This window comes from Talpa occidentalis, unplaced genomic scaffold, assembly GCF_014898055.3.
Source record: "Talpa occidentalis isolate TD23 unplaced genomic scaffold, MPIMG_talOcc4v2.1 talOcc4.13, whole genome shotgun sequence".
Lineage (NCBI taxonomy): Eukaryota > Metazoa > Chordata > Mammalia > Eulipotyphla > Talpidae > Talpa > Talpa occidentalis.
In genome coordinates this window covers 50,570,866-50,598,092 of record NW_023601322.1, presented here as the reverse complement: position 1 = coordinate 50,598,092, position 27,227 = coordinate 50,570,866, and the positions used below count along the sequence as shown (strand labels likewise).

Here is a 27,227-nt window from a genome sequence, read left to right as displayed (position 1 = left end):
TGTTATTGCCAGTGTAAATCTAGCTGGTTGGACTGATGGAAAGAAAAACTGCAATGCATGGGAAGGAGGGAGGAATACTAACTGGTATAACAGAGACAGAGAAAGACTGTGATGTCATTTATAGTGAAGAGAATGTCTTCTTTGCCCTAAGAAAGGGTCTTGTGTTGCGTTTGTTTTGTTTTGTTTTACAGGCTTGAGGATCTTGGCTTGAAACAGTTTACGGTGGCTGAGCTATTCACTCGCATTTTCATCCCCACTTCCTTCCTGCTGGTGTGCATTTTACACCTTCACTACTTCCATGATCGCTTCCTGGAACTCACAGACCTTAAATCCATTCCCAGAAAGGAAGACAGTGCCATCTACAGGTGAGCAGCTCAGGAAGCACCTGCCTCCCTTCCCTCCCTTCTCTTGGTCATCAGGTAGGAAGCCATCATCTACCTTAAGGTTTCAGCCTTGTGGTTTCCATGACTGTCAATCTGTGAATTTAAAAACAAGAGAGAGAGATTGTGGGATATCTGATGACATTTCCTGAAACAATTGTTATTGATCTTGATAATCAGGTGAGTAGCTTCAGAGTAGCCGAACTGCCTGAAATACTTAAGAATTGGTCGTGTATATTTTGTGCTTAGGCTATAGATTTGTTTTTAGAACATTTTCAAAATCCGGCTAATACAGAGGAAAAGTTTTCTATTGTGTAACCAGTAAGATGTCACAGTATAAGATGATGTACATAATTTTCCTTTCCATTTTGAAAATAAAGATCCTTAGCCAAAAAAATAGAATCTACAATCTACTTGTAAGTGGAGTAACATTTAAGAAAGTGAAAACAATGTTTTCTTGTATCAGCTCTCTGATACATAACTTGTTTACAAGAGAAACATAACTTGTTTACAAGGAATAGATGGAATAGGGCTCTCTCTGCCCATGTGTGTTGACACCAAAATGGATTGTCACAAACTCATCCCAGGGAAATCGCATTCTTTTAGTAAATGTTGATACTAATTTTCTTCTCTGCTCCCTTTTGAACCTGTGGTCAGTTATCAAAAAAGCACTCAAAAGCAAGTGAGAAAGCAAAGGGCTATATTAAAAGGAGTACAGGGGCCGCCCTGGTGGCGCAAGGGGTTAAGACGCAACCTATGATGCTATCTGCAGCCACTGCGCACGAGTACAATCCCCAGCCAGGGAGCTATGGACATGATGCAGCAGACCTCTCCTATTTCACCCGCTGCTCCCCTCAGCAGTGTACTTCAGTCAATCTATTCTGTCCCCCTTCTGCCTGTTCTGTTCCCCACTCTGTCTATGGTGAATCCTCTCACCCCCCCACACTGCTGGCCTGTACCCCAGTCTTATATGCATAAATAAATAAATCTTTTTTAAAAAAAGGAGTATAGATGCCACATTTGAAAATTCCCCTTAATTATTTTGACTTTTCTTTAACTCTTTTCAAGGCAAAAAAAAAATGAGTACATCAGAAGATGACGGAGTATTTTATCATTTACAATTTATGAAAGTAAACATTTCTGCTGAAGTAGGGTCTGGAATTTTGGATAATTCCAAAATGTTTTTATTTGATGATTAAAAACATTTTATAATCTTTATTTATGATGAGAAAACTTATTTTCCTTGTTATGTTTCATTGAACCTAGGTTGTAGTTGTTTTCATTCTAAATAGACTGTAGATAATTGTTAGCATGTCAGTGACTCCAAGCAATAGAACCCAGATATAGGTCAGAATTTTTCCAGGAAAATAATAATTTTCAAAACCAGAGCTTCATAGAAGACAGTACAGCTCAGCAAAGGTTGGACCAGCCTCAAGAATTACAAGTTTTTAGACAGGGGGTATGCAAATTTGAATTTGTTCCTTAGAGTTCCTTCTAAGTATATAGAACATTGTTTAATTAGGTAGGTTCTTAGACAGGATTATGGTCTCATATCAAGATGTATTCTCCCTAGCTCTTAAGGGGCTGCATTCACAGTGCTTATCCTCCAAACCATGGCAATCAAAGAAGGAAGATCTAAATGACCTGTAGCAATCTGAGGTCCTCCTTGTGTCTGTGGCTTGCACCTGAGCATTTCCTTAAATTTTTTAATGAAATTTAAAGGATTAAGAAAGTATATACAGTGTCAGCTATCTCAGAAGCTTAAGGACATAGGATTTCATTTTTAGTTTAGTGAAAAATAAATTGTCTAGCCCTTCTAAGAAAATTGAAGATCTCCCTCAAGTTTGCTATTTGGGGATTCATGAGGAGTGTAGTGTAAAAGTCCCAAAATCTTAACATTTAAATATGTGGTATATATCCAATTAGCAACTCTTCCCATGATTAAGTGGTCTCCTCAATAATAACATACATCTCCAGTATTTTGCGTTCTTAGTGTCTTGATCAATAACTACATTAAATATCAAAATGCTGAAAAGAAATACTTTCAGAGTTGGAATTTACTGCCTTGGTTTGCTTTCTCTTCTTTTTTTTTTTTTAAGAAAAAAGCTTTATTTATTTTTATACAAGAACCAGGGTACAGGCCAGATGTGTGGGAGGGTGAGAGGATTCACCGGAGACAGAATGAGGAGCAGAATAGGCAGACTGACGAAATATACTGCTGAGGGGAACAGTGGGCTAGACAGGAGAGGTCTGCTGCACCATTTGGGATTCTAGTAGCTGGCTGGGATTGAACCCATGCTGCAGAGGCTGCGGACAGCTTTACAGTGTGGCACTCAACCGCCTGTGCCACCAGCAAGGCCCTGCTTTCTCTCCTTTACAAAAAAAAAAAAAAAAAAAAAAAAAAGACCTACAATTTGGGAATAATAATCCTTTGCATTCTTTGAAGTGATTTCAGCACTCTTGTTTCTGTAAATATCCAACTGTTCTTTTTCTGTTTTGTCCATTGTTTGTACATGCAATGTGTATTCATACACATATTTAGCAGTAAATGTAGACAAATGTCACTTATATCTGAAACAAAATTTATTGTTTAGTCTTACAAAATCCATAAAACTAGCATTATGAAAAAGTCTTATGATATACATAAAAAGAAACTTTTTTTTTCTATTGCTGTGTTTTGTCCGTGATTTGTTTTAGGAAGTATTGTAGTGCATATAGAAACAAAGTGATTTACAAGCACACCTTGGAGATTTTGCAGGTTTGTTTCCATCGCAATAAAGTGAATACTTCAGTAAAGTGCGTTATATAATTTTTTGGTTTCCCAGTGCATATAAAATGTTTGTTTATGTGATGTTATTGTATGATGTTATTGTATTAATAGACAATAACATAGTAATAACTAAATATTATCTATTAATTGAACACACATTTTTTTTAACTAAAAAATGCTAACCATCACCAGAACCGTCAGTATTTATAAGCTTTTTGCTGGTGGAGGGTTTTGTGATATCTACAAAACACAGTAAACAGAGGTACACTAAATGAGGTATGCCTGTATTTTTTGCTTCAGTTTAGAGAACAGCACAATGAATATGGTTTCTTAGGATTATTTTTTTCTTTTGATCTGGGAAAGGAGCAAGAATGAATCTTTTAGATTATGTTTTATCTCAAAAAATGTACATTGAAAATTTAAATGTTACAAATTTTAATAAGTATGTTAGATAAGGAGTGATGAGATAAACAGACTTGTTATCTTTAGCATTTTTCCTGAATATCTCTAACATCATGTTGTTACTGAATCTTGCTGCCTGGACTCTCCTTTAAAAGTGCATGCAACATGTATCAACAGTGATACAGCTGAGGATGGAAAACTTAGGAGACACAGTCTCCTTCATTCACCTCTAACAATCTTCTCTTTCTCTCTCCAACCTACCTACCACTGCCACCGCATGCCACCCTGTGCTTCCATCTCTCACCTGTAGCCATGCCAAAGTCAATGGGCGTGTATATCTAATAATAAATAGGTGGGTACTTCAATGTTTTCTGTCTTATTTTTGTTAAAAATAGTCTCTTGGTCTTTTAAACACTTCACTGTTTTATAAATGAACAATTGTGGACCCATGGTCTTCAGGTATGCTAATAGATGTATTTTGCAAACCAATCCATTTGGTGTTTATACTGAATGGTGCTGCCAAGTGGATTTGGAGGTTATCAAGGGTCTTCAGCTGGTGCTCAGCCTTTAGTCTTGGTTCAAACTTAAGCCCCATTCATTTCGTTCTTAAGTAGAATTAGTCCAAGGCTTGCCTGAGAGCTCATCTCCTGTTTGAAGATTTAATTGAGAGCTCAGCTCAAGAACCACCTCCTCCACAAAGCCACCCATAAATGCCAACATCCTCGCTAAAAGTCACTGCTGCCCCTCTGAACTCCCGCAGCACTTTATCACTGCTGCATCCTGGCACTCACCTTCTGGCCCTCTCTCTGCCCGCTTGTCTTATTTCCCTTGTCAGAGGCATTAACTTCTCAGGTATGGAGTTCCTTGCACAATTGACCAAAGTGTCCCTAAGTTCTCTACCTCAGGGCCTTACCTACAAGTTGGTCCTCAGTAAATATTTGTTAAATGATGTGAAAACAGTCATAACGATATACCACCAAAATAAAAACATCAACTATACATTTCTTCAACTATAACTTCCCTTGAAACGTTGCAGATTGGTGTTTACATATCCAGATTTCACAATGTATTTGCGAAAGATATGTAGATGAACACTGTGTGTACCTTATATACACATCACCTAGTGGGAGAAATAGAACATACTAAATGGCCACACACAATAAAAAGTCAGCTTTGATAAATGTTATATAGAGAGTTGTCCTCAAGTGCCGCTAAAGTACAGAGCAATGATCCGTTGGGATCTCATTTACAAAAACTATTCTTTCTTTATTAAGTCGGTAAATTAAAATATCCACTTCCATAACTTCATGCCATTAATAATAAAGCCAGTAATTTAGTTAATAAAACATATATTTGGTAATAAATCCAATTAACAAAATAGCTCTTTGAAAGATTCATTAGTTTTCTATTACATTTGCTTTTCTCTGAGGCAAACACCGAGACTAAACATCAAACCCTAGAAGACAGAAATTATAGAAGGATATTACAACTCAGTGCATCACTCTGCTAAAGAAGGAGAAATGAGGACCCTTCCCTTTGGGGCCCCTTTTGTTTACAGTCTGAGAAAGGCTTCAGGTTTCTGAACTTCAGGTTTCTTCAACTTCAGGTTTTTGGCTGATAAGAAGAGACTCTAGGTAGCAATCTTGAAAAACTTTTGAATCTTATCTTTCCAAATATAAGGAAATTCAATTATTTGCTTTATGTAGAGATAAGTGGAACACCAAGAGGGCAGAAGCTGGTTTGATGGACTCCACTGGCCAGGCTGATACAAATTTTGGTTCAGATTCTCCCATACATCTATCTTTCCCTCTTAAGAGGAAACCTATGCCTGTTATCCCAGGTCACAAGGTCAGTGAGTTCACTGAGGAGTTCTTAGAATGATGAAGATTCAAAGTCAGCCAAAATAATTAAAAAAAAATAATGCATACCAGCATTGTCACTATTTTCTTTCCAGTGGACTCTCATTCTTGTATGAATGTAAACATGCTAGGAAAGGCTAAACTATGCCCCAGGAGAAACATGGCCAAACACACCTACACAGCACAACAACCTGTGCTTCTGAAAGGCTCTATGTAGCACCCAACTTTGAACAGGGCTTACTCTTTATTAGAATCAAAGGATGAATGCTTTAACTAAAGGAATGAGTTTCCTTTCTCCTATACTTTATTATTTTATGTTCAATATTTTTATAAGGAGAATAATGGGTTTATATATGTGAGTTCTGAGTGAAAAAGTGAACTTATCTACATTCAACTTTTAGGTTGACTAAAATTTAGACATTACCTTACATGCTATGAGGTCAAGATAAATATCAAAGATAGTGGATAATTGATAAAATTTTCAATATATGAATGATTGTGAGGAATTCCAACCAAATTTGTAAACAGTGTGAATCATAATATTTTAGCAGGAATAGTAGTTATTCCATATATGTGCACACGCACACAGAAACACACACACATGCACACATGCATTAGCTGATAGATCTAATCCTGCCTGGTAGATTTTTTTTTGGAAGAATTGCTTACACATTTTGAAGACATGATATTAAATTTATAAATCAAATGCTAATTTGTGAATACAGTCTTCTAAAAATGCTTATGAATTTTAGGAAACAATCTTGAAGAGTGTAAATATTCTATTTTAAATATTACTTATAAACATCACTAATTTGTAAGACATCTCTTTTTTCCTAACAGTCTAATGAATGGATTAGTGCAATTGAATACCACCTTTTCCAAATTACAATAATTATAAATAAATGAAATTTAGACTAAAGAAATTTTACAATGGCAGAATTTCCATTTTCTTGAATGGAAACTTGCTTAATATGTAGCTCTTATAAGTAGTGGTCATCACCACATTCATGAGTTCCAATTAAAAACCCTAATAATGATTGAATAATTCACATGTGATCAAACAGGTATTATACGTTTCAGGGAATGTTTTTATTAGAATGTGGTTTTAAATTTCATTTTTGAAAAAAATCAGGATCCCTTCTTTAAATTTTCTAGAGTAAAAAAAGTTAAATTAAGGTGCCCAAATTTACATGGAGAATATGTTCCTGAAGGATGTTCATTAAGTAATTGCCTGTGAATTCAGCCATGCACAGACAGCCCTACTTCTGCAGTAGACCCACACCCTGTGAAATGCAGTGGGGGAAGTGATTTGCAGATTGGAGACAGATTCCAGATGAAGAAACATTTGCTTTTTCTTCTGGATGATCATTTTAATACACAAGTTCTGTTAAAGAATGTGCTGGTGACAAAATTACAGTCCAAATGAGTACCTGCCCTAGTACTGGTCTCATACAGTTCCTTGCAAAGGCATGTTTCTAACTCTATCTCTTTGTTGCATGAATGTATAATACAGATTTCAAAATTCAGGAAATAAAAATCTCCCATTAGCAGCTGATTCCTTACTTTATAAACACTCCTGTGTAATAAGCACCGTGCTAAGCATTTAATAGAAATCGTCTTAAATTTCCCAGTAGGCAATGTGATTCCATTTTACAAATCACCTGAGACAGGGGAAGGAGTTTTGCCAAGACACCTAACTAAACATGTTGTCTACCTGAGGTTTAAACCCAAATTTTTCTGATTCCAAAGAGTGTGCTTTTAACATTGCTCTTGTTGCCTCAAAAAAAGTGCTATGATAAACATGGAAAAGTGAAAGAATTCATACAGATGTTTCTTTTAAATGGTAAATGCCAATCATGCATGTAAAATATTTTCATCTATATGCATCATTTATTGTACACATATTTTCCTGAATGTGTAATACAAGGCACAACTCACTGAAATTTCTCAGTTAACACACTCTCAGATATTTGTTTGGCCTCTGTGATAAATAGGCTTGTGAGGTTGACTGTTCCAGAGGCTCTGGTGTTAGACGCTTGGCTTTCTCCCAAGAATTAGGTCAGGGGCAAAAGAGCAAAGAGCAGCCTAGGACTCAGAAATTTTCTTCTCTCGTCTCACCATCTCCATGTTACCCAAGATTGCTTCTGGACTATTACAAGTTTCCTCTGGACATTCTTCCATAGGGTTTACGCCAGTGTTTTCCTTTGGTCCTTCATTCGGTAACCCTTTCATGTGGCCTGCCTGTGGTCTGGTGTTTTGGGTCCCGCGTTGCTTGTGGACTTTTTGTTATGCAGAGACAGCTTCACCTCTGTGCATTTTGCTCCATAAATAACACTAGTTATTGGAAAGTTTTTCCTTATCAGTATCAAGTCATGGCAGTGTCAATGCAGATGTTCAAATGCAATCAAATGGTCATATTTCTACACTAAAAACTACCAAATTCCTTGCCATAATTAAAAGTATCTTCTTACATGGAAAATGCCATCCCCGCTAATGCTGACAAAAACACAGAAATATTACTTATTTTTCCATTCAATGCTATTTAATATGTAGTGTCCTGACAAAGCAAGGGTAACAAATACATAGTGTGAGATTTGCTGTGCAGCACTGGTGTAAAAGAGATGGTATTATAGTTACAAGAGTGGTGAACTTGGGACCTCTTTGGTAGTGCAGGGGCTAAAGTCTCAGCATTAAGAAGCTATCACCAGCCACTGCAGCATGAGTTCGATCCCCAGCCAGGGAGCTACCCACATGGCATAGCAGCCTCTCTTGTCTCACCCGCTACTCCCTTCAGCAGTGTATTTCAATCAGTCTGCCTGTTCTCTTTCCCGCTGTCTCTGATGAATCCTCTCAGCCGCCACACCTCTGGCCTAAACCCCAGCTTTTCTATGCATAAATAAATAAATAAATAAATATCTTTAAAAATATATATATAAAAAAGTGGTGAACTGTGTGGGGGGTGGGGTGGTGTAAATTGACTAGTTTATGAAATAAGAAAGTAGTGTGTCTCCATAAATTCTTCCGATAGTGACCCATCCCAGAATGTTCTTTATTCATTAAATTAACAATTCATTTCTGTACTTTGTAACATACTTGCTTGGCACCCGGTTAAAAGATAATATTTTTGAGTGATAACCTTCCTAAAAGTCCAAGGAAAATGTAGATCTGTTGCTATGGTTACCCACCATCATAGGTGTGATTCACATAAAAGTCAGAGTTACAAGGTAGCTTAGAACTTATCCAGCCAAACTTCCTGAGTTTATAGAAAATAAAGTACATTCCAGAAAGATTAAATAATCTCTTCTGAGCCCAGTGATATAGATAGAACAGTATTATTACTTGTCATTCCTGTCACCATCAGACTAGAATGTATTGATTATCACAAAAGGGAACTAACTACCAGCATTTCAGGTAGACCTTTTCTTAAGACCTTTTTATGCCATGAAGTTTCCTTCAGACATTCATTTGAATACAAATAAAAAGACATGTTTTTTTTTTAAATGCAAGAGAAAGGTCATGCTTGTGATTTTCCACTATGAGATCAGCGGTAGTGCCCCGGCGCTCTCCAGACCAGTGGAGCTGTGTCCCTATCCCTCATTTGGCTCTCACACCATCTCCTCATGACCGCTGCACAGTGGGTTACCCCAATGGCCAGGACTTCTAAAAGCATTTAACTTCCACTGCATATGCTTTAGTTGATGGCAGAGTGGGGTGGGTCTATGCAAAGGTTGACTGGAATTAAACATTATTTACAATTTTTTTTAAAGCTATTTAAAATGTGAATGACTTTGTTCTTGTGGGATGGTTTGCTGCGTTACTAAAAAAGCATGACATGATTTGCCTCAGCGATCTGTCCATTCTCTCCCTGACAACCCTCAGTCCTGTCCACTCCACAATCAGTCGCCAAGCAGAGGTTCCTAGCAAAAGCTCGCTGTTGATGCCCTCCTGGAATGCATTTGCCATTAGGAGTTACTGCAGCCTGCATACAGGAATGCAATAATGGATGATATGTAGCATGATGTGTGGTCTCTGACATTCCTTATAATTCCTCTGTTCTCATCTCCTTTTTTTCTTTCTATTTCAATTACTTTGAGCAGCATCAAGAAAAAATTACCAATCCACCAAAATGAGTAAGTCCCCCTGTGAAGCCATGAAATGCTGCTCTACATGATGCTGTTTCATGCTTCTACATCCTAAACTCTGACCATTTTCTCCTCTGGGAAAAATGTCAAGTTTAGGTGTTGATAGCTCTCATTACCGACTAATCGTTAGAACCGAATCAGAAAAGCTAACAAAACCTGAGTTTACAGTTTGTTTTTAGAAAGAGTTTAAAAAAAAAAATGTGACCAGACACGAACATCCCCACATTGCAAGGCCTGTGCACATGCACCAATTTTCATTCCTATTTATCCTCCTTTTACTTGCCCCACTTGGTCTCTCTTGGCGCCCTCTCCTCCTCTGACACGGCTGTTCTCTGCCCACAGACTGGCCCACCCTGAAGGAAGCCTCCCAGACCTTGCCATGATCAATCTGACCACCAGCCTGGAGAAGCTGGAGGAGAAGAGGCTGGCTGAACCTGCAGAGGAGAAACCCGAGGGGTGCTCTGAAGAAACAGAGAAGGAGGAGCTTGAGAAAGACAGTGAGGAGGAGGAGGGGGACGAGGAAGAAGAGGAGGAGGAAGAGGAGGACGAGCCATCAGGTAATCGGCCCGTACCCGTTACTGCTCAGAAATGCTGGGTGGCTGAATGAACAAAACTCAATATATATTTGACCCAGCCAGGAAAGTAAAAATTGTAGTGTAGATTGTTTGGTTGCTATAGTTATCATATTTCTGATGCAATAATTTCATTTTAATTCTGACTTAGAAGAAGGCAAGCAGCTGGTTATCAACTATTAATGTGCCAGTTGTGATCTCAGCCAGAACCAGAGAGACTGTTCACTCTTTCTGAGCAGACACATCCTCTCAGAGGCAGAAACAGGAGTTGTACAGCATTTCTGAGCGTGTTAGAGATGGTCTTTCCAAACGCATCCTTGAGGAAACTATTCTGAGACTTTCCCAGGACACTGATTACTAAGACTATTTCTAGTTCTTTCCTCACCCTCCAGACATGGGAACAGGAGGAGGACCAAGCAGTCGGGTAATTATCACTTCCAGTCAGCTCCTAGAGATGTTCGTGCTCTCATTGCTATTTTAGAATTTCTCCTTTTTATTCTTCAGGTTCCTCATTCCCATTTCCCTTCCTAGACTTGAAATCATTTTTTTTAAAGATTTATTTATTTATACAAAAGCTGGAGTACAGGCCAGATGTGCAGGAAGGTGGGAAGATTCACCAGAGACAGAGCAGGGAGCAGAACAGGCAGACGGACCGAAATACACTGCTGATGGGAGCAGCGGGCAAGACAGGAGAAGTCTGCCTCGCCGTGTAGGTTTCTCTCTGGCTGGCCAGGAATTGAACCCATGCTGCAGAGGCCGCGGACAGCTTCACAGCACTGTGCTTAACCCACTGTGCCACCGGGGAGGCCCATGAAATCATTTTTTAATAAAACATGATGAGACCTGGATGACCACAGTGGTCGTAGCATGTTATGTGACAGCATGTAAGGTGGAGCACACTGAATTAGGTCCCAGAATGTTTTGGGGGAACCAGAGAGCAAAACCATGTCCTGGGGCTGCCTTTGTGTCTGCTGGGGCAATGTTGAGAATAATAGTCAGCTTGGGGGTGGAAGATCCCTCCCAAAGCCAAGCTGCCCCAAGCCCATTCCTTCCATGTACTCAGCTCAGAAATCCTTAGGGAAGGCCCAGAAACACTCTTTCCATATCTGAACTATGTGCATTCCTCCATGCAAGGCGAGAGCAAATGCTGAGACAGTAGACACTCAGGACTAGAATTTTGTGAAACTGTTTTAAGACGGGTTTGAGCTTTATCAATACTGTCTCACAAAATAACTGAACTGCACCTTGTCCTCTCACCCCCTCAGCCAACTGCCTTCTCCACCTCTAAATTTGCTCAGTTATGACTGACAAACAAATATGACTGTCAACAAATATTCATGTTGACCTGATTCTCTTAGTAAACAAATGTTTTCACAATTACTAGAATCTTAGTTAAGCTTCCAGCACCAAGTATTACCCTGTTACAACCACCTGTGCCATGGAAAGAAGCTACTTAAAGAGACTCTGAGGTCTTGTCATCTGCTGGGCCTCATGAGCTGCTGTGGGAATTCCACAAAAAAGTCCTGTGTGACTTTCATCCAGATTAACCAGCATCTTCCTTTCAGATTGAAACAGACCCAGGTCTGCCAATATTGATCCCTAGCACAAAGCAGAATAACAAAAATGACTAATTCGATCAAAACTTTGCAATTAGATTGAGCCAGCCACAGAGGCTGGTGTTCATTCTCAGCTGAGAGCAGGAAGTGCAGTCTCTCTCTGCCTAAGGCTATGCAATGCCCACTCGCTCCTCCCAGCGGAGGCCAGTTTTATCTATTCCTGGAAGACTGGTACTTTGAAAATACAGTTTGGGTAAGAAAAATGTCATTTATAAGGAGCTCAGGTTACTTATTACTACTCTTATAAAATAGGGAATTATATAGCTCAAACTTAAATGAGATCAAAATTTGTCTTTACATTACTTTAAAGAGAATAGAAAAAGAACCTTTGATCTCAGAGTCCCAATATATGATGTCTCAGTCATGTGACCTGGACTCTAGACCAACTTCCTCCAAATTTTAGTATCCTTATAATTTACCTAATGTTATTATTTTGCAGCTTCTTGTTCCAATCTGTAAGTCACAAGAAATTCTTTTTTTTTTTTTAAAGATTTATTTATACAAGCACTGGGTACAGTCAGAAGCGTGGGAGGGTGAGAGAAGTCACCAGAGCCAGAGCGGGGAGCAGAACAGGCAGAAAGACTGAAGTACACTGCTGAGGGGAGCAGCGGGCACGGCAGGAGATGTCTGCGTGCCATGTGGGACCCTCGACAGTGGCCGGGAATTGAACCGGCACTGCAGAGGCTGTGGGCAGCTTTGCAGCCCAGCGCTCAAACGCTGCGCCACCAGGGGAGGCCCACAAGAAATACTTTAAGTAATAATGCAAAAAAAAAAATCCCATTTATCCTGTTGGGTGAATTTACTGTTTTGCAGATTTAAGGAACAAATGGCACCTGGTGATTGACCGCCTCACTGTGCTCTTCTTAAAATTCCTGGAGTATTTTCACAAGCTGCAGGTGTTCATGTGGTGGATTTTAGAGTTACACATCATCAAAATTGTTTCATCGTACATTATCTGGGTTTCCGTGAAAGAGGCAAGTGAACGTTTGTTGAATCATCAGAAAAAAATAGAATCACAATAGGTCATCATTTTCCTTTTTCAACACTCCATGATTTTTTTTAAAGTTTAATTGCCACATTAGGACAGGAAGGCTCTAAGATAGGTGCAGACACTGACATACAGAAAACCAAAGGACAGCTGTCCTGAGGAGTGAGATAGCAGGAGAGGCGTTGCTTCCTGGCTTAGCTCCTCATTGACCTGGTCATAATTCTAAGGTCATTTATGTCACCTGGTCTTTAGTTGAAATGTATGAGAACCTGCTTTTCTCCTTCACATGTGAAACTATCTCCTGTTTTCTCTTTGAGCAAAACTATAATTTCACAGTTTATATTACTAAGGAGTAAACTTGGGTTCTATAATTTAATAAAATCTTTAGTAGGGCTCACCATGTTTATTATTGACTTTCTTGAGACAAGACATATTGTCTTCAACATTGTAATTGTGCTTCTATTTTCTTATCGATAAAAGGGAGAGTCATAACTCAACCAAAAATTATTTGACATGGAAAAATTAACTGTAGAAAGATTTTATTTCTTTCAATTTACTCAACAAATAATTATTACACACTTTTAAGATTTCTGGACTGTTTTGGAATTGGTAGCAAATCAAAGAGTCTTTCCCCTCTAAAAATTAATTTGGGGAAATACTTTATAATTTTCATAAAGGTAAATAATAATAATACAGCATTACAACTACAATACTATAAACCTACAATGCCTCACAAGTTGGCTAAGGGATAAACCTTAATTTGATCTCTCCATTCTAAACCTGAGCAATCTCCCATTTTATACAAATGATCTGGAATCCATAAATGACCATTGCCAACCAGAAACATGATAGAAATCCTCCTCCCTCTGAGATTTGTAACAGAAGATAACATAGGGTCCATAGCTAAGTCACCAAGTCTACACAATAATTAGAATTTGGTTAAAATTTAGTCTAATATGTATATTAATTGAGGACAAAAGTTTAAGCATTTTAACTGTATAGGTGAATTTACTGATTCAGATAGAATTTGAGGGGCAGAATGTTAAAGAACAATGAAAAAAAGTAAAAGAAAGAATTTGGCTAGAAATGAATGAAGGTCATTTCTGAAATGACTTATCTGATGACTTCTGGTGGCATAGGAAGTTGTGTTTCAGAGCTGTGAGAACACATTACATCAATTTAATCATGGAATTGAGTATTAGATAAAAGAGAAATCAGTGTGATGAGAGTATAGAAAATCAATTATCTGAAATCCATCCTAGAGAGTGCAGAAGAAGAGAGGGTTAAATATTACTTTCTTGCCAATCCTAAGCAAAAGGCAGACATATATATATTTTAAAGACCATCCTTAATCAGTCTTAAGAATGTCCTGTTAATAGATTACCAAGAACATGAATGATCATGATCTATTACCTGGATACACCATCAGAAAAATAGCCTATAATGAGTGCCATATACTCATTGCCTTCTCTGTGATCTACACATTGTACAAATTTCCAGAATTTTCATCCCTAGTTCTGCCTCTCTCAAGTATAACTTAAAGCACATCAGAGACATATGAATCAGAGAAATTCCACTCTTTTTGCTGCTAGTTTCTGCCAGAATCCCATTGCTGTGAGATGGTTTAACATCCATGTGTACAGCCTGAGTTTCATTTTATATCATTCCATCCACATGGGAGGTTTCTTTTTTTTTTTCAGTAAATGAAAATGACATTTTATTATACATTTACTTAGTTGTTCCTCACCAATTATGCACCAAGGTTAGAGAATATAATTCTTGCAAGAAAAGTCTTATACTCTACCTATGCAGACAGATAAGTGAACAAGAAATTATAGCATATTCTGGAAGGTGATGTATAATCAAAGTCGAGTCTTTGTAGTCCTCCCTTCTCAGGTTTTCTTGATCTGGAGTCCTATCTTCTTGGTTTCACTTCATTAATTTATTTTTATTTTTTTCTTTATGGAGGTGACATTGGTTTACAGTACTGTATGTGATTTAAGGAGATAGGTTTACACATCCTCAAAGTTATGTCACCACACCACCCCCACTACCAAAACACTTCTAGCCCTTTAGCCTAAGCCATTGGGTCCCCCACCCTTTGTTACAACACTCTAGCAGTCTCATATCTGCAGTAATATTTCAAGGGTTATTTATTTTTTAAAGATTTATTTATTTATTTATATAAGCATTGGGTACAGTCAGAAGTGAGGGAGGGTGAGAGAATTCACCAGAGCCAGATCAGGGAGCAGAACAGGCAGACCAACAAAATACATTGCTGAGGGGAGCAGCGGGTGCAGCAGGAAAGGTCTGCATGCCATGTGCGACCCTTGCTGGAGGCCAGGGATCGAACCGGCACTGCAGAGGCTGCGGGAAGCTTCGCAGCCCAGCACTCAACCACTCAACCAGGGGAGGCCCTATTCTTTTTCTTTCTTTTTTTTTTTTTGCATAGAAGAACTGAGGTGTAGGCCAGAGGTATGGGGGTGAGAGGATTCACCAGAGACAGAGTAGGAAGTAGAACAGGTGGATCTACTGAAATAGATGCTAAGTGGAGCAGTGGGTGAGACAGGAGGGCTCTGCTGAGCCATGTGTGGGTTAGCTCCCTGGCCAGGGATTATACTCAGTTCATAGCCATGATAGTGCTGAGACTTAACCCCTTGGCCACCGGGGAGGCCCATCAAGGTTTGATTCTGTATTAGTATTTTCTGTTCCTTTGTTCAGTTTCTCAATTTTCCGCATAAGAGTAAAATTATCCACCATTTGCCTTTCTCTGTCTGACTTATTTCACTTATAATCACCTCTAGTTCCATCCTCGTTTTCACAAATGGCAAGAGTTTATTTTTTCTTATAGCTGAGTAGCATTCCACTGTGTATATGTACCACACCTTCTTGATGCATTCATCAGTTTTGGGGTCCTCAAGCTGTCTCCATAGCTTCACTATGGTAAATATTGCCATAATGAACATAGGAGTGTATTATACCTTTATGTTAGTGTTTTTGTATCAGTTGGGTAGATTCCTAGGAGTAGAATTGCTAGATCATAAGGTAGAACTATTTTCAATATTTTGAGAGACCTCCATACTGTTTTCCATAGGCACCAGACCAGTCTACATTACCACCAACAGTGTGCAAAGATTCCTTTTTCTTCACACCCTCACCAACATTTGTTGTTTCTGTTTTTTTTTTCAATATAGGCCATTCTGATTCTTATTAATGTTACTGGAGAACTGAGCAATCAGAACATGTGAGGTATAATCACAAAAATAGCTTTATTTCAGATCTGTACTACCCCCTTTAAAATGTATTCTATGGGGAAACTTCACTCCATGTCCCTGATTGCAAAAGATATGATCATTCCTAGGTAACAGAAAACTACCTGAAGTAGCAAGCAAAATCTCACTTTATTCATTAAAATTGCTCAGCTGTAGAAAAGAATCAAATTCTGATCTCTTACCCAGGCAGAAGCATCTCCATTTTTAGCTGCTGCTTCCTTTCTCACAAGAAATTGTACCTCTGAAGTACTGATTTATACCTGTAGGGGTTTCTGCAGCAGGAGAAGCCCATCAGCATATATATATATATATATATATATATATATATATATATATATATATATATATGTTTATATATATACACACATATATATATATGTCATTTATAGCTTATTAATTTTGATTGATACAAAATAATCCTTTCTCAAATATTGGTGTTCAGTTATTGAGAAAAAATAAGAACAAAGTTAACATTCTCAGTTAAATCTTCAAGAGATATGGCCACATGCTTTGGATTTATGCCGTCCTGATCCCAGACCATCTGCAAAGGACCTCCTTTCTCTCCACAAATACTAAACCTTTCCAAGCTTACTGTCCTGGGTCCCTGAAGAGGAAGAGGCCAAAGGGAAAGAATTTATTGCAGAAACCATTCTCTTATATTAGCATCTCTTACTCAGAGCCATACCTCTTTGGAAGGTCCTAGATTTAAAATACAGCATTCTCTTTTCCCTGTTACATAAAACTATGTTTCTAATTTCAAAAGTTCCCTAGAGAACTCTGTGAGATGGAGTTGTTTTTTCCTTGAGTTATTTGTTTCTCAACTCCTCTCAGAGAACCTGGCCACTTGTAAGGAACTTGAAAATATTTAGGGCCTGATGGAAGGACTTAAGTACAAGGACTTTGCAACCTTGAGATTTGTCCTAGGTTGATGTTTCATTATTGTTACTACTTAAACTCTCACTAAGCATTAATTTAGCCTTTAATATTGATTTGTTTTGAATTCCAATAAATTAAATATTTATCCTGAGCTAGATGCTGGCGCAAAAGGTGCCAAAATGTGAGTGAGACATACTTCTTGTCACAGCTCAGTTGGTGGTAGTGACTGATAAATAAAAGCAAAAGTCACATCCATAGTCCTTTGTGTTACTGCCCCCATTGGTTCTCACTCTTCCCCTTCTGCCTTCCTCCCACCGCCTGCTCCCGGCGGACACAGTTCTATATGTAATCAACTTTGTTGGGTTTGTTTTTAACTTGACTTTACCTGATACCTGTTTGGTATCTCTAAATTCCAGATTAAAGTAACACCATCTGGTATTTGTCTTTCTCATGACTTACTTTGCTTAATTGCCTCCAGTTCCATTCATGTTGCCACAAATGGCAAGACTTCATCTTTTTTTGAGAGCGGACTAGTATTCCATTGTGCACATATGCCACATCTTCCTGATTCATGCATCTGTATTTGTGCACTTAGGTTCCTTCTGTAGTTTGGCTATTGTAAATAGTGCTGCAATTAACATGGGAGAGACCATGTTTCCTTCTGAGTATTTTTTTTTTAATTCTTTGGGTAGATATTTAAATGTGGAATTTCTAGGTCACATGGTAGAGCCAATCTTTAATATTTTGTGAAACCTCCATACTTCCCACCAATAACAACACCTGAAGGGAGAGGCCCTATACCTCTAAAACACAAATAATGATGTAAACAATTATTAAATCAATAGTAAAAAAAGCAAGTCACATTACCTTCTGAGTTAGAAGTGTCCTTGGGAAACTTTGGGTGCACAGGCAGGAGGGTCTTATGCAGGGTTTGCATCATAGAGGTGATCGTTGATAGTTGAGTCTGAGTGAGGGAGGCCAAAGCTGGGAAAGCACAGGACTAGCCACACAACATTCTTAAAGACCATTTTCAAGTGATGGCGTTATGTCTTACAAATTTACATTCAGATAAAATATCAATTTGTATAAAGCTGTTAGGAAGGCATTGGGCATAAAATTGCTTCCCCAAGTTCCCTAATAAAAAAGAGTCACCTGGACACTTGTTACATACTTGGATTTCCAGTTATTTGCTAGAAATTCTTATTCAGAAGATACTGGAATCCAAGTATTTTTATTTTTTTTTAACATCCATTCCACAAGATTGCTATCATCAGGGAATTGAGACCATCATCAGATATGTTTGCACTGAATGAAGTGTCACACTTCTTTCCTATTTGAAAGAATAATAAAAACCAAAAATATACTCACAGAGATTTTTCTGTACTTATTTTATTTATCTCTGAAAGCATATATAATGATAATTTTCTGCTTCTCCATGAAACTCTCCCCTCTTTTATTTTCCATATTCATGTACTTTCCTGTCCCTTCCCATGAGTCTGGCCATTCCTTTCTGTCTCCCCATGGGCTCTTCCTCTTCACATCATCTTCTCTCCTAAGTTTACTTGAGCTTATACATGCAGGTACCTTCTCTGACTCTAGAGACTCTTATGGATGATCTCATGAGTTCCTGGGGTTCAGCTTCTGTCCACATGCAGTGAATTATCAATCTTCAACTCTCTTTGAACTTCAGACTTGCATTTCCCGTTGATAGCTGGACATGACCCTCGCTCCTGCATATCCCTAAGTTACCTTCAACTAAATATCTCTGAAACTGAACTCACAACCTCTACATCAATTCCTTTTCACATTATACCAACAGATTGAACTCAGGCCACAACAACAATAGTGCTGAGACTTAACACCTAGGCCACCAGGGAGGCCCTGTGAGGCATTTCTAGCTACCCTATTTTAGCATTTAATTCTCAGAGAAGACTAATTCTTAACATACAGTTAAGTGAAAAAGTAGCAGATAGCAAATGGCAGAATTGAATACCGCTCTGGAGTCCCCACATTTCTTCTATGAATTTGTAAGCCAAACAGGCAACCATACTTCTTGTAGTGAACAGTGCTTAGTACTTGGTACATGTTCATTAATAACATTCAAATATTTCAACAATATTCAGAATCAATGAGTGTTTTCTATGGCTGAATGAATAAGATAGTGATGCTTCATATCATCAATGAACTATTAATTGTAGAACTGTTAGAAATAAGTGGATATCTCACCTGATCAGCAAACTCTCAAACAGCCTAAAACCAAGTTGAAGTTACTGTTTTTCCCTCTTTACAGCCTCCCACCTCATCAATCCTACCCCTCACCCTTTGCATTTCCTGGCTCAAAACTAGTACTGTTATTCTCTGGGAGTTCTGACTCCCACCATCAGAAACCTGGGAAAAAATTTTTACTCTCTACTTAGTCCAAATCAATCTATCATCATATCCTGCTAATTTTGCTTCCCATCTCAAATCCATGATTCTTCCCTATTCCTGCCCCCTGTCCTAGTTTGAACCCTTGTCACTGTTCTCCCAAGCTGCTGCACAGGGCTGGGTGATAGTCTTTGACCTTAGGCCTAATCCCTTACATATATTCTACATTCTTCGGTTAGGGTTTATCTAAATATAGTACAAACTGTCCTAAAATTTGATCAAGGCACCTGATGGAAAATGGTGGCGTTTCCTCAGAACACTAAAAATGAATCTACCATATAATCCAGAGATTCCACTCCTAGGAATCTACCCAAAGGACACTAATTTGAAAGGAAACCTACATGCTTATGTTTATTGCAGCTCTATTTACAATAGCCAAGATTTGGAAACAACTCAAATGTCCCAAAACAGACAAATGGATCAAAAGGACTCAGTGACCAAAAAAGACAAATGCATGCCATTTTCAGCAACATGGATGGAGCTGGAGGAGATTATACTAGATGAAATTAGTCAGAAGGAAAAAGATAAATACCAGATGGGCTCACTTGTATATGGCATATAGAGAAGCCAAACAAAAGGTCAAGAAAAACTCAAAACTAGCAGCTGACTGTAGAACTGAGGCACACAGCAAAGGAGAGGGAAGGGGTGCAAAATAGGAGAGGGATGAACACAGGGGAATATGGTTATGGTTCACTGGTGATACAGTGGTGGAGAGCTATGGGGACTACAACGATGTAAGAAAAAATTTTAATTAATTAATAATAAAATTGATCTGAGGCACTCAGGAGGGTAGGAGTAGGAACAAGTATGGAGGACTAGGGAAGGGAAGCATGTTGGACTATGGTGCAGGACTATGGGTGCTTTGGTGGTGGGAATGCTATGGTGACAACACCTGAGAGGAGATACCCTATACTGTCCAAAATTAATGAAGATGTAAAACAATGGTACTTCATTATCAACAACACCAATAATAACTTTAATTACAAAATAAAATTTAAAAAGAGATTCCCAGTCTAGAGCCCCTTGGTGGCTCTTTTCTACAATATTTTTCTGTGTCATAGCATGGTTTTAAAAGCTTCCTCCAAAATGTAGTTCCCATTGGTTTACAAAACCACATAAATTTCATTAGTATAGTTCAGTGACTCAGTAAATGTATACACCACCCTGCATGCATGACCAAAATTCTAGCATCATTCACCACTATCAAACTGACCTCTGCCCATTCCTTTCATCCGCCTCGACTTGTCTGCTGGTAGAGGTAGACACTGTTTTGTTGAATGGAGAATTAAATTTTGAAAAATAAATAAACAAAAACTGTGGCTCCCAGATGTGTGCCCCCAGACTGACTTACTGTTGCAAATCGCTGTTTTTAACTGCAGATGTGTCAGTTTTCTCTGTGCTTGCTCCCATCATGCTACTTCATTCTTCCTGCCTTTGCTTGCACATCCCTTGGGCTTTACTTGCACATTACCTGGACTGCACTCCTTATCTCATCTTAGCTCATTTTGTGCATCTTCAAGGCTCAACTCAAGTGTCATCTCTTCTAGGAAATTCTTCCTGAAGCCCCAGAATGAGCCAAGGACCCCTCTGGCTATTCTTACAGAAGCCTGTTCACATCTGCAGTTTGCCGTGTGCCATGTTATATTGGCATCATCTGCCATCTAAGACCTATATCTCAGTGTCCCCCTCCCCAAGGAAATGTCCCACGCTTGCTAGAGCCACGATCAACTTTTACTGAAGTGCACTGACCTGAATGAATCAAGTTACATTTTATGGATGTTGTGCCATGTTACAAACTTTTGTCCCCATTTCTGATTTTATGTTTTCAGGTGTCCCTGTTCAACTATGTGTTTTTGATTTCTTGGGCTTTCGCTCTGCCATATGCCAAGTTACGCCGTCTGGCTTCCAGTGTCTGCACTGTCTGGACTTGTGTGATCATCGTCTGCAAAATGTTGTACCAGCTGCAAACCATTAAGCCCGAGAACTTTTCTGTTAACTGTCCCCAGGTGAGCCTCAAAGATGGTGGAATCTCCTTGACTGGCCTGAAGGGAAGGGAAGCAGATATCAGGGGTCCAACATCTCTAGGCACATTCTGTCTGATCCTGTCTGGCCTTTAATTCACTTTAGCCAGGTTGGATGTAGCCTCGGCCAGTGTGCTGTGCCCAGGTCTTTCTGGTGCTGATTTCCCCCTTGAAATTGATCTCTCCTTCCCTTTACCCTTAAGCCCTCTGCTTCAAGCTGCAGGAGTAATCTGAACCTCCTAATCTTTGGATCCATCTTTACTCCTTTTTCTCTCCTTTCCAGCCAAGTGAAAACCAAACGAATATACCCCTCCACCAAGTGAACATGTCTCTACTCTACAGCGGTCCGATTGATCCAACGGAGTGGGTCGGCCTGAGGAAGTCGTCCCCTCTGCTAGTCTACCTGAGGGTAAAGGCTTTGTGCAGTTTGTTCCTCTGTGGTTATTTTCTGGATTCTTTCACCTGAAAAACTTATACCACTTTTCATAATCACCTCATCTTCCCACATGGCATTTGGGGCCAACTTCAAAACAAATGACTAAATATTAAAATCAGCATTGCTGAGAAGAAATTAAGTGGTTTGATATGACTAAAGTGTGACAAACACAGTCACTGCAACAGTCTAGAACCACTCCAAAATCTGAATTAGACTGATGTCAGACATTAAAGATGTCCAAAATACATTGTGAAGTTTCAAAAAAAGGAAATTTCAAAACGTATGTATAGTATGTTCTCTTTTAGATGCAAATAAATATTAAGTAAAATTATCAAACGGTAAATAGTCATTATGTCTGAGAAATAGGTATGGTATTATAAGAAAGTTTTACAGTCCAAAATCTATTTCTCTGCAAATTTTAATAATAAACAACATGTATCACACTTAGTGGTAATCATATAAAAAGCATGTCTCTGAAAAAGGAACTTTGGTTGCAAATAGTTGTAACAAAGATAATGAAAGCAATATACTTCAGATTTTTCACACTTTACTTTGGTGGATGATATGAGTAATCTTAATAATATAAGCTGATAATATACTTTAAAAATAAAACACTTATACACAACACCTATTATTTTTAAATGTACCATTTTAAAGTACTACACCACTTTTCTTTGACTATGTATGTAGTTTTCTAAGTTTTATTTTTTCTCATATGGCAGATATCACTTATAATGGTACAAATGACAAGAATTACTATACAAATAAACTGATATTTGAAAATAATTAGAATAGTGTCTGGCACATAGAGTTCCATAAATGTTAACTATCTTATTATCACGTTTTATTTTTTTAATTTTATTTTTATATTCCCCATACAATGCATATTATCACTTTTTAAATTGTCTTTAGGACACTTATCCATCTACTGTGCTTTCCAGCTGGATTTCAGAAGTGTTCAAAAATTTCCCCTCTAACTGGTATCCCACCTCTCCAGCTCAGTCTGTTCCCCAGAGTGTCCTAGAGCACAGAAGTGTTTGGGGCTTCAAGTTGCAAATAAGATTGGACATTCTCCAATAACTGCCAGTGCCTGGCCTAGGCTGTGTGCTTTTTCAGAAACAGGAGTGAGCTTTCCCAGTCTTTCCTCAAGATTCTACATCCTATCATCTTAGAAATCAGCCTCATTAGCATAACGGAGATAACTCCCTTCTTTTACCATAAAACAAGGAAAAAGAATGTTGAACTCAAGACTGTATTTTATAGAGTTGGGAATCTTACAAAATCTTGTCCTTTTAGACATCAATAGTGGAATAAGATGATTTATAATAGGGATCCACATCCTAAAGCATTTGGCTTCACACGCTATTTTTGTATTTTTGTTCTTGTACTTTGTAGAATAATCTCCTGATGCTGGCCATTCTGGCCTTTGAGGTCACGATTTACCGCCACCAGGAATACTATAGAGGGCGAAACAACCTCACAGCCCCTGTGTCGAAAACCATCTTTCATGACATTACAAGACTCCATCTAGATGATGGAATTATTAATTGTGCCAAATACTTCATAAATTACTTCTTCTACAAGTTTGGTCTGGAGGTGAGTTGAAGCTTCCTTGCATGTTTCTGTTATCCCTGGCTCCTCCGATCAGCAGGAAGTGTTTCTGCTGAAGGGTATCCTGACCAGGCCGAATGTTTTCCAAGACCAAGTGCTGTGTTCCTGCTCCACAGCAGTGAACTTAGCCGCTCTGTGTCTCTGTAGTCTTACAGATGCTGGGTGTCATTTTTCATGATAGATGTCATTTTTCATTTGACTTCTTAGTAAGAATGGAGTTTTTATATGAATCTCTTTCTGTGTTGTGCATTCTGAGAGTGTGACCTCTAGCCAGAGTGATAATAGAACAGATTTGAGACAGTGATGTTTCATGAAGAGCTCATAGTTGTCATTCGATGTGAAGTGGTTCTGATAAACAGTACATAGTCATTTTTTCCCTAGGATGTAATTTGTACAATATTTCCATCTTTATGCTAAAAGACCCCAGGACAGAACACATCAGGAAGGTAGGGCTCTTCAACGTCCACCAGACTGGCAGTGACTCTACTCCTCTTCCCTGTAAACCCGATATGTTGCCTTTTTTCATCTTTACACAGACCTGTTTCCTAATGTCAATTAATGTAATCGGTCAGCGGATGGACTTCTATGCCATGATCCACGCCTGCTGGCTGATTGCTGTCTTGTATCGACGCAGAAGAAAAGCCATTGCAGAGGTCTGGCCCAAGTACTGCTGCTTCCTGGCGTGCATCATCACCTTCCAGTACTTCGTCTGCATAGGCATCCCTCCAGCCCCTTGCAAAGGTGAGTGTCCCTTCTGCAGCTCTTGCAGGCTGCACAAGGGCAAAGGGCAGTAAAAAAGTGTACTGATTTTATGCTTCGCCACTTCTCACCCCGCAGACTACCCATGGAGATTCAAGAGCGCCAGCTTCAACGACAATATCATCAAGTGGCTGTACTTCCCCGACTTCATCGTGCGACCCAACCCCGTGTTTCTCGTCTGTAAGTGCTGCCACCCCGAGGACCACAGAGCACTGTTTGGTTCTACATCTGCTTAGCTTTCTGTGCCGTATGCATTAGTGCCTTTGCTTCCTCCACTGCACGTTAGGATCATGTAAAGGCTTGTCTCTATGCATTCACATCACCCATCATACAGGGGTTCTACTTGCCCTATTACATTTGCAAAATTAATAAACATTGGAAACATTGGAAAATATTCATTTTCCTAATTTCTCCTTTCAACACTCATACCCACCATCCACCCCACCCCTGCCTGTCCACATACACACAAACACCTGTACATACCCATCTTGCTTTCTATTTTGTGAAATGGTTGCTTCTGGCTGCCACCACAGACGAAGCCTATGTGCCAAAGACATGACTGTGTTAGTCAAGAAGATGCTGCCCACACTGCAGATGGTCCTGAACAGAGCTGTGGTCCTTGTCCCCTCTCCCCCCACCACCTGGGCAGTCTGCTGATCCAGTGCTTGGAGCTACCCCACCTAAGTTGATAGGGCGTGCTGGGTGCAATGGAAAACCAGAGTGACTTTATGTCGGAGCACATTCAGGTTAAAGACCCGCAAAGAAGCATGGGACTGGAGGAAGCCTGCCCAGCTTGGTGTGAGGGCCTGTCCTGGGCAGCCAACCACAAACACAGCTCTAGCAGTCAACTCTCCTACCCCCATGAATCCATCCCTCCTCTTGGTGTCTTTGCTGTGTTGTATGCTCTGAAGAGTCTTTGGCTACAAATGCAAAGCTAGATGAGAAGATAAACAGATATATCTACATTCACCACATGCCAGAATATGAAGGACCTCTTCAAACTCTGGTGGATAGAGTACAGAGGAATTTTAGAGTAGTGAAATTGTATGATTATATGATGATTATGTGATGCTATAATGATGGTATATGTCATTATGCATTTGCCAAACCCACAGAATATCAAATACCAAGAGTGAATCTTAATTTAAGTATGGAATTTGCATGATAATGTCATGTTAATGTAAGTTCATTAATTGTAACAAATGTATCATTCTAGTGCAGTATGTTGATCATGGGGACAGGACATGTGTGGGAGCAGGGAATGTGGGGATTCCTTATGCTTTTGGCTTAATTTTGCAGCAAACCTAAAATGTCCCTGAAAATATAAAGGCTATTAAAAATACTATAGTTAGAGATAAATGCAAATAAATATTATCATCTAAGTCAGGAAGAGTAGACATTAGCACCAGGTCAGCATTCACCCAAGTGCAGACAAAATCCGGGACTCTCCACCTTGAGCCTGGAATGTTAAGTGGTCCCCAGGCATCCCCTATAGTGGGGAAGATGGGACTGGGCCCCCACACTGGAGTCAAAGAAGAACTGGCGATACAACTCCTGGAACAGTTGGGAAACAGTTTGCACACTGTGGGGACTCTATCTTACATTACATAAACCAAAAGGAGGAGTAAGTATTTGAATGAGCTTATGTCTGTCTTGCCAGATGACTTCTTGCTGCTTCTGTGTGCCTCCTTGCAAAGGCAGATTTTTGAGGATGAAAACAAGGCTGCAGTGCGAATCATGGCCGGGGACAACGTGGAGATTTGCATGAACCTTGATGCAGCCTCCTTCAGCCAACATAACCCTGTGCCAGATTTCATTCACTGCAGGTAATGAGAGTGACCCAGTGTCAAGGCCACTTTGGAATGTGCATTTCACTTAGAGAAAGAATAGACCCTTAATTGCAATTCTTTTTTTGCCATTTCTGGGAATCTGACAGGTGATTGTCCACACAAAGCTGAAAAATATCAGGTGGGTGGTTCAGATGTCCAGGGGCTAAACCTCTGAATTATACATCTGCTATGCTTTGCTCAGATTTTTAACCATTTTTTTAAAAATTTACCTTAGTCTTTGTCTTTTTCTTCATACATACTGTAATTCTGTTCCTTGATCTCTAGAGAGGATCCCTCATCTTTATCACCCCTCACTCCTCTTTATCCCTACCCTTCATCCTCATATTTGTTTTATATATATATACATTTTAATTATTTTTGGTCTTACATCGTCGTCATCCCCATAGTGTTCCCACCATCATATCACCCATGAACCATCACCACAGTCCCTCTTCCCTCCTCTGTCGTGCCCCTCCTAACTCCCCATCTGACGCTTGGATGCATGCTGGATGCCTCAGCTCCCTGGTCAGCTTGCTAGTTTTGACATTTTCTTGACCTTTTGCTTGGTTTCTCTATATTCTACATGAAGTGAGACTATCTGATGTTTATCTCCCCCCGCCCCGACTTACTTCAGCTAGCACAGTCCCTTCATCCTCACCTCTTTTAACCTCCTCCTCAACCCCTGTCTCTTCTCCACATCCCGTTCCCTCCCCCCATCCTCTATTCCTCCCCTTCATCCTGTTCCCCCTCATCATCATCTCCTATCCCTCCTTCTCAACCCCTTTCCCCCTTCATTTCCTGTCCCTCCTCATCACTGTCCCTCCTCCTCAACCCAGCCCCTCCACCTCACTCTGTTGCTCCTCATCTCCCCATCACTCCTCAATCCCTGTTCCTCCTCTTCACTTGCTTCTCTCCTCTTCCTTATCCCTGCTCATCCTCCTGATCCTGTCCTCCCTCCTCTTCTCTGTCTCTCCTCCTTATAGCCCCCTGCCTTCCTCCTCATCTTCTGTCCCTCCTCATCCTCCCTTCCTTGCCTCCCTCATTTCCTGTTCCTCCTCATCGCAGTCCTTCATCATCCTGTCTCTCTCCTTTTTGCCCTTACCCCTCCCCCCCATTTGAAGGGATGGTCAGAGAGGAGAGGTTACCCTATGACTGCCTGTTCTCCACTCCACTGAGCACTGTCCCCTGCGTGGCAGTGTCTAGGCTCTCTAAAGTCTGGTGACAGCTCCTCTTGCAGTCTGATAGTCCCCTCTGCAAGAGTTTATAT

At 39.5% G+C, this 27,227-nt stretch overlaps 1 protein-coding gene across 7 annotated transcripts in view; it reads left to right on the top strand.

Annotated features, from left to right (window-relative positions):
* PIEZO2 (piezo type mechanosensitive ion channel component 2) overlaps window positions 1–27,227 on the top strand; it is a 500,507-nt gene that overhangs the window by 383,824 nt on the left and 89,456 nt on the right. For 4 of the 7 annotated variants that reach the window (XM_054694215.1, XM_054694217.1, XM_054694216.1 and 1 more), the window contains exons 17-26: window positions 192–365; window positions 3,863–3,904; window positions 9,896–10,110; window positions 12,555–12,715; window positions 21,134–21,310; window positions 21,609–21,734; window positions 23,157–23,357; window positions 23,909–24,113; window positions 24,210–24,311; window positions 25,792–25,957. In XM_054694215.1, coding sequence (XP_054550190.1) covers window positions 192–365; window positions 3,863–3,904; window positions 9,896–10,110; window positions 12,555–12,715; window positions 21,134–21,310; window positions 21,609–21,734; window positions 23,157–23,357; window positions 23,909–24,113; window positions 24,210–24,311; window positions 25,792–25,957 — 1,569 coding nt within the window. Of the gene's footprint in view, window positions 1–191; window positions 366–3,862; window positions 3,905–9,508; window positions 9,542–9,895; window positions 10,111–12,554; window positions 12,716–21,133; window positions 21,311–21,608; window positions 21,735–23,156; window positions 23,358–23,908; window positions 24,114–24,209; window positions 24,312–25,791; window positions 25,958–27,227 lie in introns of all 7 variants that reach the window. The other 3 variants (XM_054694221.1, XM_054694214.1, XM_054694219.1) reach the window with 2 other exon arrangements.